Source organism: Artemia franciscana, unplaced genomic scaffold (genome assembly GCF_032884065.1).
Source record: "Artemia franciscana unplaced genomic scaffold, ASM3288406v1 PGA_scaffold_55, whole genome shotgun sequence".
Classification (NCBI taxonomy): Eukaryota; Metazoa; Arthropoda; class Branchiopoda; order Anostraca; family Artemiidae; genus Artemia; species Artemia franciscana.
The window spans coordinates 1,010,173-1,027,136 of record NW_027062695.1 but is presented as its reverse complement, the minus strand read 5'-3'; the positions used below and the strand labels follow the sequence as shown (position 1 = coordinate 1,027,136).

At 35.7% G+C, this 16,964-nt stretch overlaps 1 protein-coding gene across 3 annotated transcripts in view; it reads left to right on the top strand.

Moving 5' to 3' along the window:
* LOC136042010 (arf-GAP with GTPase, ANK repeat and PH domain-containing protein 1-like) overlaps window positions 1-16,964 on the top strand; it is a 223,948-nt gene that overhangs the window by 199,592 nt on the left and 7,392 nt on the right. For all 3 annotated transcript variants that reach the window (XM_065726849.1, XM_065726846.1, XM_065726847.1), the window contains one exon: window positions 11,669-11,813. In XM_065726849.1, the coding sequence (XP_065582921.1) occupies window positions 11,669-11,813 (145 nt within the window). The remainder of the gene's footprint in view (window positions 1-11,668; window positions 11,814-16,964) is intronic.

The window sequence follows — 16,964 nt, the reverse complement described above, 5'->3', positions numbered from 1 at the left end:
ACAAATGAATAACCTCTTTTTTATAGAATCCTAATAAGGAGGGCTATTGATGCCAGGTTTGCTTCTCACTCCATTGGACTATCTATCTTTTTCTACAATTAGCCATGACTTGATGCCCACAACTATTCCATTTTATTTCAAAAATCAAATACAATTTTTAATTCAAATACAATCTTTTTATGCAATCTTAATAAGGGGGAGGGGATTAATGCCAGGTTTGCTTCTCACTCCATTGGGCTATCTGTCTTGGCTTTTTCTACAATTAGCCATGATTTGATGCCCACAACTATTCCATTTTAGTCCAAAAATTAACGGATTTTTTCAATAAGAGTGACATAGTGTGGAATTATTGCATTGGGCTCTGTACTGACGGTGCACACAGTCAATGGCGGGACTCAAAACTGATCTTCAAACACTAGTTAAAATGAAAACACCCGAGGTTCTCTGGACGAACTGCCTGCTCCACAGAGTAGCTTTCGTATCAAAAACTATAAGCGAGCAACTTCACAATGTTTTGCAAAAGTAATGAAAGTTATAAATTACATTAAAAACAGTCCATTAAAAGCAATGTTGTTCGAAAAACTGTGTGAAGATACGCGAAGATCGCATATCTTATTCTTATATCGCATAGCTCGCGTTGCGAGCTAATTACACGCCAATTCTGTATTATTGTGAAGTGTGCTGACTATCTTGTGCAAAAGTGATTCAAAAGGTGACTCAAAGAAGAAATTGCTATGTTTCTGGAAGGAAATCATAATGAAGACGGCAATATTCTTAGGGATGATAATTTTGTTGTTAAACTTACATATTTGGTTGGCATTTTTGAAAAATGAAGTGTTCTTAATAAATCAGTGAAAGGACCGCCAATGCATTTGCTTGTACAAAAAGACAAAGTGAACATATTTATTAAAATTGTGGAGTTGTGGAAATCGACTTTGCAAAAAAAATAAATAAATAAGATTGACATGTTTTCGCGTTTAAATTTGTGCGCCAAAGATAACATAGAAACAAACGAAATCTCTGTGGAACACTTGAATGGTTTGTTGCTTCAATTTTCGAATTCGGTGATTCAATTTTCGGTGATCTTGGTTTTGCAAAGTTTGCGTGGATTCAGAATTTATTGATCGACAAAGAAGATAATGAATTTGGTTTGACAAGTATGGAAAAAGAAAAATTGACTGAATTATTCCATGGTACTACATTAAAACATAAATTTTAGACTGTATCTCTGGTTTTATTCTGGTTGAATCTTCACACAGAATATAACACTTTGTCAAACAAAGCTGTGAAAGTACTGCTATCATTCGCAATGTCATATTTATGCAAAACGGATTTTCTGACTTGGTTGCAATGAAATCCAAATATTGAACCCGCTTAGTTCTAGAAAAAGGACTTCTAGTATCTATATCGTCACAAACACCGAAGATTTGATAAACTTTATGCTAATAGACAAGCACATCCATCTCATTAAAAGCAATAACAAAATATCATTTGCCACTAGTTTGTATGAATAAATTTTATAAGAGTGAAAATGTTTGTGTTTTATTTTATGAAAATTTTAGGGGGGGGGCGAAATGTTAAATATTTTTAAAGGAGGTGTAGTAACATAAAGTTTGGAAACCACTAGTATGAATAGTATCTCCTGATGTGTCTTTTGAGAAACGCCTTGCTCTGAATGGATGAATAATGCTTCTTCGACAGTGAATAGTCAGACAATATTTGATAGTCAGACAAAGTACAGAAAGAATGTATGTTTAATTGAATAAGGCATACTCTTCATATCCTAGGGTAGAGCCCAAAAAGGATCCTTTTCACGATCAACCCAACTCCGATTCAAAATCCTGGGTAAGGGCCTAAGTGTAATGTAGAAGTTAAAAAATCTGTTTTCTAAAAGGGTTTGGTTTCTTTTTTTCTTTATTTATTTTTTTTTTATTTGGGCATACAAGAATTTTAGGAAGGAACAAGATCTCATTTATCATTAGATTTCAAGACCAGATAACTTCTCAATAAACGTTATACAATTTACTTTTAAATACTTTATCTGTTAATCGACGATGTTTTTTAAGGCTTGCTGTACTTTTTATTGCTACACGATTCATACCTCATTTTCAGTTAACTTCACTCTGAATATTTGCAGGTTCTAGTATTAGGACCAATCGTGGGAAATTTCTTCTTTCTGCACCTTTGATAAATTCGGGAAAGATTTCATTTTCAGTCTTCAGTTTTCTTGGGATAAAAACAGCTTCTCGTAATGGTGTCTTTTACTTAAAGCTTGTCTCATTTTTTTTTTTTTTTTTTTTTTTTTCAGCGAGAAGCATATTGGTACCTTGAGTAATGCTTGTATTTTAGAAATGTTTTTTTTTTTTTTTTTTTTTTATTCGATATGACCCTTTTTAGTGCAAGGAAAGTAGAAAGGTTGGCTGCATAAAAATGAGTAAATGCTGAGTCTTTCGAGGAACTCTAGAGAGCATTTAATCAGCGTAAAAACTAGTCCTTAAAATAGTTTTTTTTTTCAAAAAGTAAGCGGTCTGATGATTACCTATTAGGAATGCCATATTCATCTTTTGCCAGTGACGAAATCATTTAAAAGGAAATGGGTTTCATTGTCAGTTGCCCTATCGTATGGAAAATAACTATTTTAAGACGAGCTACTTGTTGACAAACGATGAGAAGAGCTTTTAATTATCGGTGTCACTAAAAGAAGCTGTTGGATTTCTAGACATTATTATTGATAATGCCTAAAAAAGCTGGGGAAGAATTCTTTCGCTTCTGGTTATGTATGATAAGGTTGGGAAAGAAAAATGTCTTTAAAAAAAGAGAAAGTCGAAGCATATCTTGTCGATGTAGAGGTTCCGCCTAGTAACGACTTGGAACTCTTTTTATTTCAATTGGGATTGAATTGTTTTACTCATAAGTTCAACAGAAATAGACGAGAATACTGATTTACGAAAATAGATTAGTGGGGATCTTTTACGCTGGTGATTATTGGTGATTTTATTGATGATTATTGCTACTGTTGGAAGATAATTGACGATTTATTACCAATGAAACAATTCAGACTGCTTGATCAAATTTTAAGCACAGAATATACACAGAATGACAATTTAAATGAGTAATGCGCAGGAATTTTTATTCGTAAAGGAATCGCTATTGTCTAGCTGGTCATTAGATTCATCCGTTCTAGCCTAGTGGTTGGCACGGTGGACTCGTAATTTTTTGCCTTTCAGGGCAAGGGTTTGAGTCCTATTGTCGCTTATTATTTGATTTGAAACGGAGGTCTGCGACGGGTCTCTATAAATCTAGCCAGAGTCCAGCGATCCAGCTCCAAATGGGTACCTGAAGAGGTCTGGAGAAAAATACTAGAAGCATCGGATGATTTGTCCCTAAATACACATAGTACTACCTGCCAAAGTCTGTGCCGACCGTCGGCCTCCATAGGAGTAACAAATCTTGAATTGCCAATATACTGCAAAACACCCAGCTGACAGTCTGCATTTGGATTAAATTCCTGGATATAAACGAATTATTATTTTTTTTTTTTTTCAAAAATAATCAGTAAGAGTCCGTAGTCGAAATTTGGGAAACCTCTGGACTTTTAAAACTTATAGCATATCACAAGTACTATTTTAAAACCAGTCAAGTTTACAAAAGAGTTTCCCCTTTCCTAAAGACAATTCAAGAATCGCAGCCTCCTCGAAAACCCCATTGGACTTGTTCTCGTTTGGGTCTGAAAATACACTTGTTTTCAGGGTTCATGGGGAGAAGTTGTGATTTCTTTTAATTGGTATCTTAGTAAATTCACAGGTATTCCAATCATAGGCCGTAGCTTGTGATTACTGAATGAAGGCAATGTCATAGCCAGGTTTCCATGGGTGGACGTCTAACTCATCTTCGGAAGGGCGAGTCTCCAACAGGAAGGAAAGCTATTTTATTATCTTTAATATACAACATTTTTCGTACTTGATAACACTACTATCCTCCCTCTAGCTACGTAATTGGGGTATTCAGGTGTAGTGTCAAGAGTTTTAGACCACTTAATGAAACGCTAAATATTTGGTGAGTATACGATAACCCTATAGATCATGACAATTATCTGTTGTAGACTGTTTTGAATTTCAGAGCTCTTGTTGACTTAAAAATGTATAAGGGCATAGGAGAAAGGGGGTCTTACACAACGGTGGAAAACTTGGATGTTGTGTTCAATCTTCAGTTCTCCCTTCCTCTAGGCTAGTGCCTGTATATGATTATAAGAAAAAGGGGGAAATGTCCGTTGGATTATTCTTGGTTGATTTTGAGAACTTTGGATTCCTATTTGGAGATTCGATTCTGTTGTCCCATTTAATTTGTCAGAAATTTGTCTCAGCTTTGAAAAAGTTTTACGCGGCTCCGACTCATTTGGTGCTACAACCCTAATCACTTGGTTTATAGATGCTTTTAAACATCAAAATTTTAATTTGGCTGACTCTTTGTTTCTTGGAAGTGTTTGTTAGTCATGGGTTGCTTCCTAGTTCTTCATTGGTGGTTAACCTAGGTGGAAGTCGGATATGTAACTCTAGTAATGCAGATCATTTTTGTTCTATAGCAGGCTTAGGACGAAGTCAAAATTGTTTCAACGTATGTTACTATTTCGTCTTGAACCTCTCCTACATGTCAGTAGTAATTAGTTTACTATTAAGAAACGCTTTTTTGGGGAATTTGCCTATTCAACTTGCGTGCTGTAATTATGGTCATGGGTATCCTCGACGCATATGCTTGTTTGGTTGGTTTGGTTTTGTTTCATTGCTTCCATTTGGTTTACGAGACACTGTTTTATGATTTGTTGAGGTTCAGAGAGTCCATCTTTTTCCAGCGTGTGGTGTTTGACAGGTAGGTACATTGTCTGGTCTTCTTTTTTAGTACACTGTTGGTTTTAATGTAAGTGCTATTGCACTTGCATGTCATGGGACGTACATGTAAAAGCAATTTAAGTTATGCTAATGACCTGGTTGTGTCAGCGACTTTACCTGCTATACTTGATATGTTACTATAGATTTCTGAAAGTGTTGATATTAATATAGATTGACACTGTGATCATCTGTATAAATGTAAAGACGGAGTGGATATCTTTTTGTCTTTGACACGCTTGGGCACCCCTTACATTACCTATTTGATTGTGTGGTAATGATATATCCTCTTTAAAGAATATGTTACCTTGATCTTGTCTTAATCCTTAATGACGCTTGGGCACCCCTTACATTACCTATTTGATTGTGTGGTAATGATATATCCTCTTTAAAGAAATTATGTTGCCTTGATCTTGTCTTAATCCTTAATGATGCTCATATTTTCCTCGCTCCATGGTTGGTTTGTCTATAAGACAATTGCTCGTTCTTTGGTTTAGTAATTGTTCAAATGAGGTTATTTTTGTTTTTTACTGTACTAGTACATTTGGACTATCAAATTATTTGCATACGATTGTAGTCATTGGTCTATATGTCTTAAAGTCGTAAATAGTGGTTTCCTACGCTTTTTTTTCTCATAAATTGCATCGCTAGGCTAGTGAGATGTGTTTGACTTCCCAACGGAAGTTTCATCAGTTCCGTCTAGTCCCTGAGATTCCTTGCGTGAAAGAGTCGTTACGTCTGATAACGGTTTGGTGCCTGCTTATGTGTTTCGAGTTTAAAGCCCTTTCTCCTGATTTGGCCAAAGTTATACGAGCCTTTCGAAACTGAATAGGCTATTCATTTTTTTTTTTTTTTTTTTTTTTTTTTTTTTTTTTTTTTTTTTTTTTTTTTTTTTTTTTTTTTTTTGCAATACATATTCTTGTCTTTCTGGCCTGAATGAAGCATGAACTTGAATTTTTTCCACTCTTCTACATCATGAGCTGTTGATGCATGTGGTGCAAGCTTAATATGGGGTAATATGATTTACTGACTATCTTGGCATTTTTGTTGGTAAAACTACATGAGCTTGTGAAAAAGCCTAGACAGTAAAACCCAAGACACAAACACAGTCAGTTCATTTTTTTGTTAGCCCGACTGTCTTAGCTTATAATTAGGTTCACTTGCATAACATTCCAGGCAGACAGGAGGCCCTTGTAGGCTTTGGACGCTTATTCTCCTTGCAGTTTCAGTCAACTAGTTGATCAACTAACATTAAATTAACTTTTTTATTAGTGTAATTGTCTAAGTTTATAAATTGAATCAATTGCCTTGCCTGACACTCATTGCAGAATGGCCCGCCCAATTTTGACTTTAGACGCTTGATGCCTGTAATTCCCCGCATATTAACAGTCCTGTGTCAATTCTAAATTCTTGGTTCAACCTAACCTAAGACCCTAGGTATGCGTGCCTTGTTTAACTCTCATTCTAAGCAATCTAATGGTCCTATGTCAATTTAAAATTTTTGGTCTGCCTGCCTGAGACTATAGGTATGCGTGCCTTGTTTACCTCTCATTCTAAGCAATCTAATGGTCCTATGTCAGTTTTAATTTTTGGTCAACTTGCCTGAGACTCTAGGCAGGTGTGACTTGCTAAAAGATAGCAAACAAATATTGGCCCAATAAAAGAGGCACACTTACTCCCTTCGTTTACCCGTGCCATTTAACCAAACACTTGGAAACTATAGGCTCTATCACTATCTTAGCTCTATGACTATCTACCTTCCTTCTTCTGCCCTAGGAAAGACGCATGGACGGATAATAGATTGACGTATCTATTAACAAATCAACCAACATCATTTCTATACAATCTTAATAATGCCAGAACTGCCTCTCACTCAATTGGACTATATGTCCTGACTTTTTCTTCAATTAACCGTGGCCTGATGCCCACAACTATTCCATTTTAATTCAAAAGTCAACGGACTCGGTTTATTTTTGTACTAGCTTTATTTTGTTTTCCCGTCCATACTGATATGACCCTCTGCCAGCAGAGTGAATTGATGCTGTGTTGGGTAATACCTCGCCCAGGGTTCGATTCCACCAGCTTCACGTTTGGGTGACAGACTTGCCAAGTGTCCTTGTAAAAACGACCGGAAGCAACTGAAATGTCGATTTGACGCCCAATACACTCAGAGCAATTGCTCCGATGGATGTTTATATTTTTGTGTCCTACTAATATTTTTATGATGTGATTTCTTTTGATGTTTTCTTTACGAAACTTTTTTTTTACTATGTTACCTGGTCTGTTTCGAGTATTTAAATGTGTATAAATGAATTTAAATGCACATAAATGAAGATTACTTATGCCGGGACCTTAGTAATTTTTCTTGAATCCTCTGATTGTAAGTTTAGGTCAGGGGCAACCGTTGCCTTAACTATAGCGTAGGAAGCATAAGGCAGTGTACCATGTATATATGGGCCGTTTTCACTCAAATATCTAAGTCCATTAATCTATTTTGATTTTTTTCTCTTATTATTATTATTGATATATTTTCTCATTTAATAGCTTGTAACATCGGCAGAAAATAAGAATTTTGATCAAACCTTTATGTAAGGCAATCAGTCCGAATTCCATTAGTAATTTAAATAGCCTTTTTGGATCCACTGAGATAACTTCGATATTCGTTCCTTCGATAACTTCCCCTTCAGCAAAAGAGAATAAGGAAAAGAAAAAAGTCTCATAAAGACAAAATTTAAATTGTAAAGTTATGCTTGCGCAAGAAATATGAAACAAAAAAGATTTAGCATTCCCATTTCGCAACGGGTGACATAGTTAACTTCTTCCCCAAGATATATAGAATAATTTGGACAATCCTTTAAAGCAAGCGTTTCATGTTTTAGCAGCATACGTGGACTTTCATTAATTTTAAATAGGTAGAACGATTCCAGGAAATTAAATTTCTAAACTTCTTCGATGTAACGCTGAAGGTGAAGTGAGTTGAAGTTTATCACTTCTGTGAATCCTGGACTTTGATATAATTGTAACACACAGGCTTTAAGGCAGATGTCTAATACTGGGGGTGGGGATGAGGGTGAACAAATGAAGTGTTGTTTTTTGTTTGAATGGAATGCGAAAGACTCATATGCTGTGTGATTTTCCAAATCTGCTTTAAAACAGTTCCCTCTTCTTCTATATACATATATATATTTATTTTATTCTGAAGGAATGAGAATGGGCATAGCTTTTTGTGCATTTTTTGTGTTCAATGATGCACCAAAAAATCTTCTTGTAGGAGTAGCTCAAAAGCACATGAAAACAAGTAGGTTAATCGCTTAATTTTTTGCTCCCTCTTTCTTTCCCTCTAACTTTTTCTTCCTTTGTATCTCTTTTTAGAATTAAAATCATTACAGTACGGAAGTAATTTAAATCTTAATCAGTTTGAATTCAGCGTTGTTTACGATTTTAAAAGAGTTTTTTATTGCTCTCTTTTAATAACACCTGGATTCTTTATCAACTTGACGGGACCTAATTCCCTTATTCTCCTTTGTTTCTCTTCGCAGCTCTGGGGGAAAGAACTAATTAAGAAGTGTTATTTTATCACCCGGTTTACATTTGTTTCTTTGTCGGAACATTTATCTTTCCTCCTGGTGCACTTTCAGTTCTAATAGAAAATAACAAGAGAATTTCTTAATACCTTTAATGAAAGTTTATTCTAGGTCTGTAGAGTAGTACCTAGAGTAGTTTAAAAGGATCTTAAAAACACTTGTGGAATACATATATGTAATAGTCTGCTCAACATCAAAGAGGAACAAGCCAAGAAAAACAAGTTTCAAAATATGAGCCCCCCTCCCCGATGTGTGTGACTAGAAGTGAATCTTTGTCCGGTATAATTTTCCCAGGCCAGTTAAATAGATGTAAGATCTGTTTGAAATGACAAGTATATTAATATTACGATAAAGACTATATTAACGGTTAGAGACCGGTGAAATTTTGCAGGTATAAAAATCGAGTTATAACCAATGCAGTCTTTGATCATAAAGTGGCCCATAATTTAAAATGGTATTCACATGAAGGTAAGACGGCTACCTTATTGATTATATTATTATAAACCAAAGACTGATAGGATCAATACAAGAGACTAGGGGGTGTATAGGAGTGCTGTTATTTATGGTAAAAGTAAATATTATCATCTAGTAGCGTCTAGGGTTAATCCTGAGCGGAAAATTAGGAAGGATAACCACCTTCCGGGAAACTATGGAGTTGGTAGACTCCAGGATGAGGATTTGAGAGGAACTTTCCAGGAACAGTTGAATGCTTGACTACAAAGTCTAAAATTTGACAAAGTAGAAGATTGATGGAATAATAGTAAAATTGCTTGTGAAGTCGCTGATAGTGTCTTAGGGAGGAAAGTTAGAAACGCAACTTGGAATACTAGTGAAAATGACTTAATATTTTGTAGAGAAGAGGAGGGACTTGTAAAAATATTATTTCAGTGTAGACTAGATGAACATAAAAGAAATGTAAAGAAAACATTAAAATAGAAATCAAGGAAGTGTGAAGTGGAGGCCATGAATAAAATGGCTAAAGATGCGGAAGATGCAGCCAGTCAGCATAATAGTGTTGTATTGGTATGTTAAAAAATTCAGATTAAATGGTCAATCTGGACTAGTCCCAGTTGAAGATAGGAACGGTGCCACAATTAGTGATACGGAAAGGGTTAAAGATAGATGGGCAGGCCATTTTGAGAACGCGCTAAACCGTGATAAAGTTACAAACATAGAAAAGAATGATTTAGTTATTCACACTTTGGAAGTGAAGCAAGATCTACTTAGTGAGGAAGAATTAGTGACAGTTCTAGAATCACCAAACAATATTAAGGTCCAGGTCCCGATAGTGTTGTAAATGAGATTTTTAACGTGGTGGTTGTGAAGTTACAGATATATTACTGAAGATTGTGAATATGATTTTGAAAAGTGGGAAATACTAAGCAATTTTAGGAAAACTTTAATTAAACCCCTCTACAAGAAGTGTAATATGAGTGAGTGTGGTAATTATTGAGGCATTGGTTTAGTCAATAAAGGAAGCAAATTACTTAGTATGATGATACTTTTCAGCTTAGAGATGCTGTAGATAAAGTTTAGGAAAAGATCAACGAGGTTTAGGATGGGAAGCGAATGCGTCGACCAAACTATCACTCTTGGATTAATAATTGAGGAGCACCTGAGTCATCAAATTCCTTTAGTCCTCAGTTTTATAAATTATGAACACGTGTTTGATTCACATGATGGAAGACCTTTAGTGGAGGTCCTATCTTTGTATGGTTTTCCAGATAAATTCATTAAGGTGATTAGTGCTATGTACGAGAATAAAATTGCTATGGTTAAGGTAGGAAATGGGGTTAGTAGCTGGTTTCGTATTAAATCAGGAGTTAAGCAAGGTTGTGTTCTATCCCTATTTATACGGATCATGTTGATGGACTTTGTCCTAAAGAGTACAGGAAATGTATTGGGAGAACATGTAATCATTTGGGGAAGTAAAACTCTCCTAGATTTAGACTATGCTCTATGATTTGAACATCCTAGATGAAAATTTTAACGAAATGAATGACTTTTTCGAGGTTTTGAGAGTTCTTGGTGCAAGAATAGGTTTGAAAATTAATGTCAAGAAGACTAAGTCGCTAAGACATGGAATAAGGGAAGGTGAAGAGGTAATGTTTCGTAACGAGAAGATCGAAGTGTACAGCTTCACTTACCTAGGTGGTACTATTAGTAAAGAGGGTGGGTTCAGTGAAAATATTAAAATAGAATAGCCAAGGCCCAGGGTATCTTTTCACAGTTGAATAAAGTTTGGAAGAATAGGAAGATAAGTCGGCGAACCATGACTAAAATATTGAAACCTACAATGATAACAGTGGTCAAGTGTGCTCTGAAAGAAGGAGGAGAATTTGCTAGATGTTTTCCAGAGAAATTGTCCATGAAATGTTTTGGCTACCCGACTAAATGACCGCTTCTCAAACAGTAAGATGTACTAAAAATATGGCTCAGTTCCACTTTCTACGGTTATTGTAAGAGAAAGGTTGAGATGACTAGGGCACGTTCGGCCCAACCATCTAGGGCAAACGAAAAGCAGGTCGTCCTCAAATAGAATAGGAGAATGTCGTAAGGAAAGACTTATGGAATTTCTTGGGAGGGTGTAAAGAGAGATGCTTTGAATAGGTTGAGATGTAGGAGCAACTTGCATAGCTGTGTTAGCCTCAGGCGGTTTGGTGCTTCAGTGAGTTCTTAGTAGTAGTAGTAGCAGTAGTAGTAGTAATAGTAGTAGTATTAGTAGTAATGAACCTAAAAAGAGTCTGATGGCTTCATTCACTGTTTTTCTGAAAGAAAATCGATTATGTTGTATGTGCTTGAGGAACTGTCTAAACATTTTGACTAATTCTCAAATTAGAATTTTGTGCATTCGTAGTTTGCTAGAAAGAGTGAGAATGGCACAAGGATACGTAGTCCTACTTTGTTCACTCTACTACTGAATACTGCCGATACATAGTTCATAAAGCCGTAAAGGTGCCATACAAAGGGAATATTAGAAAACAATGTACTTGAAGCTTAAACAACTTGAATGAGAACTGATGTATTAATGTATTTACTTGCGTATTTTTATGGCACGATCGAGCCTAAGGGTGCTTTCTGGCGTTCGCCTGGGGGCGGAAATTTGAATTGCTGTTGATGCTGAGGAATTACTTTCTACATGTCAAATCAATAAACTTGTGCTTTCATGCAGTTTGCTAAAACGTTGCCAACTACTTTTAGGTCAGATATCAAATCAGTCTATAGCACTTTAATACATGCTACTTCAGATGATGTTAATTGCCTCGTTGCAAAAGCCGATGGACGAAGACCTTTACATCTAGCGGCAGGTCTGGGCAACCCTGCGCTTGTTCAAATACTCTTATGGGTAAGTTTTTCTTATGTCCTGTTTGGTCCTCTTTCTTGCTTTTTTCTTATAATATGCTGAAACCAGCAAAAGAGCGTGTGGTTTAAGGGGAGGTGGTAGCCCACTCTCATGTTGGACACTGTCTGTTAGTTTTAAACTATTGCCCTTTACTTATATTTCAATTTGTATTTAATGTGTCTGTCTTCAGTGTCATGTTCTGGGTGGAGGATATCCTCCTCCCATGACCACCCGCTCTTTGCGCTAAACTTCACTTTTTCCATTTCGATGCGTCAAAAATATTTTTCAGTCGAGGAAAATATGCATCCCCGAATACAATTTTTTTGAAGATATCTAAAATGCGACAAATATTAAAATAGGTCATATTTTTAACTATCTCAATGGGGGATAGTTTTTGGGACGAACTTTGACTCTGAGGAAGTTTCCCCCTCCCCATCCCTTCACTGTGTGAATGTAAACATGAATTTGATCTTTGGTTTCACTCTCAATATTTCTGCGATAAAAGAGGTGGCTGTCACTCATTCATCATACATATTGCGCGCCTTGTCAGAATATGTTCCTCAAAATGAAGGGAAGATTTTTAGTAAATTCTCCCTCGCATTTTTCTAAAAGGTACCCCGCGACAAGTTGGCAGTTATGGCAAAAAAAAAATGTAGTTATAGAGATGCATAAGCTCCAGCACTAGAAATTTATATTTTCAGTCGGATGATTCCTCTCCCAATATTTTACGGCCATCTACTTGATACAATCAGCCATAGCAAAGAAAACCAACCATCAACAAATAAATTCAGATTTGCCACCATCCCTTAATAATAATTTCACCGTTTCATTGGTACCCTCTGTACAAAAAATGCATCATAGAGGAGTTAATAAAGAAAGGAAAAAAAAAAGAAAAGCAAGAAAGACTCACGTAACAACACAAAAAGTGAAAAAACATGAACTATAGGTCGAAAACTAATGATATGTATTTAGTTCGGAATGCACGTAAGAAGAAAATCAACAATTCTGTCGCGACGCTCTCGGAATTTGGTGGCGAGTACATCCATCTTTTCACATATTTTAAACACTCCATAGCGCCTAGAAATGTAACTGTTTTATATCCAAATGGGTATGCATAGAAAGTATTTGCAAAACCAAAAAATGTTCAACGGAATCCGTTTACGCTCACTTTGAGAAAATAATCGCCACACTGGTATCAGGAAAAATTCATTCGGTGCAAAAAATGAATTGTACAGCCGACCCAGTGTTCGTTTATCAAATTGGCCTTTTACTCTAGCAAGCAACTCATATGATTTTCTCAGTTTCTCCTTCAGCGAGTTTATAATAAGTGTTTTAGTAGCTTTAACCCAGCTCCCAAATGGGAGACCAAGATACTTGAGAAAAGAAGACGCAAACACAGCAGTAGGACCAACTTGAATAGCCGCATTTGGGGGTTGTTGGGAACCCGAGCCGAAAACAAGAAGTTCTGTTTTAGAAGCGGCAACTGAATGTCCGATTCCGTTTAAAGCAGCGCAAACGCTGTCTACATCTTTCTGTAACCCATGGAGGTCATCAGACAGATGAAGAATGTCATCTGCATATGAAAAATGACTTGCATCTACATATGGCTCAATTAGATATGGCGGTAAATGGCCAGTAGCCGAACGAATAGCATTATTAAAAATCCCAGGACTTAGCACTGACCCTTGTTTTACTCCGTGACGAACATCAATACGCTTACTCACACGGCCTCCTACTCGCACGCGAATTGATGCTCTTCGATCCAATGTCCACAGACATGCACAAATGAAAGGGTCCACACCGCTTCTTAGTAGAGATAATATCCCTTGGGAATGTAGAATCTTATCAAAGGCTTTAGATATGTCAATAACACAAACGTAAACATTCCTTTTCGAATGCTTATGACTTTCAAAAATCGCAAGGACAAAAAATTGGTAAAAAATCATGGTTAAAAAATTGGGTTTTTGGCTACACGGAACTGGAACTTGTAGGAAAGGGCTTGGTTGATTTTGATGCTGTCAATTCCACCAAAATCGCTTCCTTTTTGGGAGTGCTTTTCCCCTTTTTTAAAACTATAAATTTTCTTACGCCATTAACTTGTGATGATTAACTTTAAGCTTAATGCGTTTTGCATATTCGGAAACACACGGTATTGCTATCAAACTTTCGTTGTCTAAAGAGTCGGTTTTCGTTGACAGAGGTCGCTTTTTGCATTCATCACCATCGGTTTGATTCGATTTTGAATTTATGTTTTTGAATAGAATTTTGCAGTTGGATTGTTGGTTTGTTTTCTTAGATTGGTAATCCTAGCACTGAGTAACATTGTTAAATTGGATTCTGAAACTACGTGGAAAACATTTAAATTTCCTGAAATTGAAAAATAAGATTGTAGGTTATGAATTCAAAATGAACCTTTTTAGGCTGGTGGTATCTTTCTAACTAATGCTGATTCATGAAATTTGGTCTTGTTTATGTTTTCTCTTTTTAATACTATCTGGAAATTCTTTTTTATATGTGCTAAAATTTCATTTATTTAAAATTTAAAATTTTTAATCACAACCTTTTCAACATTATGTGGAAAATATTTTGGTCTGTGGCTGGTTATGTTTGGCAATCATGTAAGATACACTCTCATCCAGCTTTATGTTTGTTCTAATCATGTGTAAAGTAAATATATTTGTTTGTCCTAAGTGAAGAGCGATGTTTTTTTTTCTTTTTTTTTGAAAGTTTGAAAGTTTTGATTGAAAGGGCTCACATTTGATTGAAAGTTGGAAAGGCTTGTGTCCTTTTTAATAGTCAAAAATGATGGAAAGGCAACTTACACCCCTTCCACGCCCACCATTTCCTCAAACAAATCCAATCAAAATTTTGAGATAGCCGATCTTGTTTAACCTAGTTTAAAGGTTTGGAAATTATATTTTTGTGGATGACACCCCCCCCCCCCAAAGCCCTCAGGGCAAGGGTTTTATGTTATGCCCTGGGTTCATATAAGGTTTATATAGAAAGGGTGATCATAAAAATTTTGGAGGGGGCTCATTGGATTGGCGATCCTCGTATTTCCCTGAAATACATCTGATACAAATTTTGATATGGACATTTGTTGTCGTGGAAATTTCAAAAAAGGCAGATTCGATTAGAAATTGACAGGACTAGTGCCCTTTTTGCTGGTCAAAAGTCTCCCCCCATTGGAGGGCAACAAGTCCCCCCCTCCACGCCCATTTTCTCCCAAAACACAACAAATCAAAATTTTGAGATAGCCATTTCGTTCAGCGTAGTACAAAGGTCTGGAAACTGTGTCTTTGACAACCCCCATACCTAGACCAGAACATGAATTCGCACTTTACTGAAAAAAATGGCAATGGATTGTCAGTTTAGTATACATATAGGGATATTTATTCCTTAAAGTTTAAATATTTTTTTATTTATTAAAGTTAAAAAAGTTAAAACATTTTAAACGTAATTAAGAGTCAACTGTTAAGAGTCAAAAGTGAATCGAGGGACGTCAGTCCCCCCTCCCCCAAGCTGATCATGCCCCAAAACATATCCGATTGAAATTTTAAGAGAGCTATTTTTTTTCAGCATTGTTGAAAGGTCCAGTATTGGGGATGTCAACCTCCCCACAGTCCTCAGGACAAGGGTTGTAAGTTAGGCAATTCGTTCATTGTTTACACACTGTATATGTTATTGAGAAAGGTATCAAAGTTTGAGCTTTACTTTCCAAGAAGACGAACGGTATTCAGGTGAGCTTTTCAGAGAATGTTGAAGGGAGTATTAAACTAAATCAAATCACGTTATGCATATATGGATTATCATAAGGGTACAACACAGGGATAACTGAGTATATTAATTTAGAAAATTCAGGAAATGTTGATAAAAAAGACAAAATTTGCGTGCTATCATTACACCTACAACTTCCACCACTACTACTACCGCACAACCCCATCTACAGTATTAAAGAAGAAATTTGAACTTAATCAAAAGACGCTATGTGCATGCACACTGTCAAAATAGTGTATTCCGAGAGTTGATTTGGGTATTAAGTTGAAACTTTCAGAGAATACTTAAAAGGGAAGATCGTGTCACCAAAAGGCCATTAAATTTTCAGGGGAGAAGATGAACTGAATCAGAACAGACCCTCTGTATGCAGGTTGTCAAAAGGGTGTAACAGCAATATCTTAAGAACATTGGTTTACTGGAAAAAAAAATACGGGAAATGTTTCACTTCTCTTATTTTGATAAATACAAGATTATCAAAACTTTTAAGGAAAAATTTTTAGTATATGTCAATTAAACTGACAATCTACGGTCATTTCTTTTTTTTTTTTTCATTAAACGCAAATTGTGTTCTGGTTTTGAGAAGGCATGGGGCTATCAGACCTACTCATGTTAATTTTTGCTCGTGTTGAGTATGACTTTGCTATTTATTGTAATTTCTGTTCGTTTTAAGTTTTATTTATTTATTGATAGTGATTTGTGGTAGTTTAACGCTTGGAATGCTATTTGACGTTATTATTGCTCATTCTCGGCTTAATGGAGCTCTTCAATAGTCTTCGAAAAACTTGTTTTGTGAAATAAGTTTTTAAAATTAATAAAGGAAGAAGTTTTCTTCGTCTTGTTTTTTTTTTAAAAAAACAATGTTTTTTTTCTGAGTTAAAAGCACGGTTATACTTCGAATTTGAATTTTGTATATACTGACACACACACTCACACGCATATATATATATATGTATAATTTTCTTATTAGATAATTTTCTTATTGTTGCACGGCCTTCATTTATACCTTACAGAAGTGTATTAAATGAAACTTTTGTCGTTCCTACGGGTGCCAAACGTTTCAAAGAAAATCATATAAAAGGGCTGAAATATAATTTTCTAATTTGGAAGCTCCATGGGAGATAATCTTGAAGAGTTGCTGGTGGCAACCCCCCTTTTTCTTATTTCTAAGCCTACAGCCGTCTCTATCTAGAAATGACAACTTATTACAAACAGAGAGCGAATAAGGGGGATATTGATTGGTTGCTAAGAATGATTTCTTTGAAATGTTGTTTGTTTCTAATGGAGTAAGGAGATACCTGGTTAAAAATAACAGAGTTCATAGAATTATTCATTTCAAAATAAGATTGCAATTTTTATCTGAGATTACATATAATATAT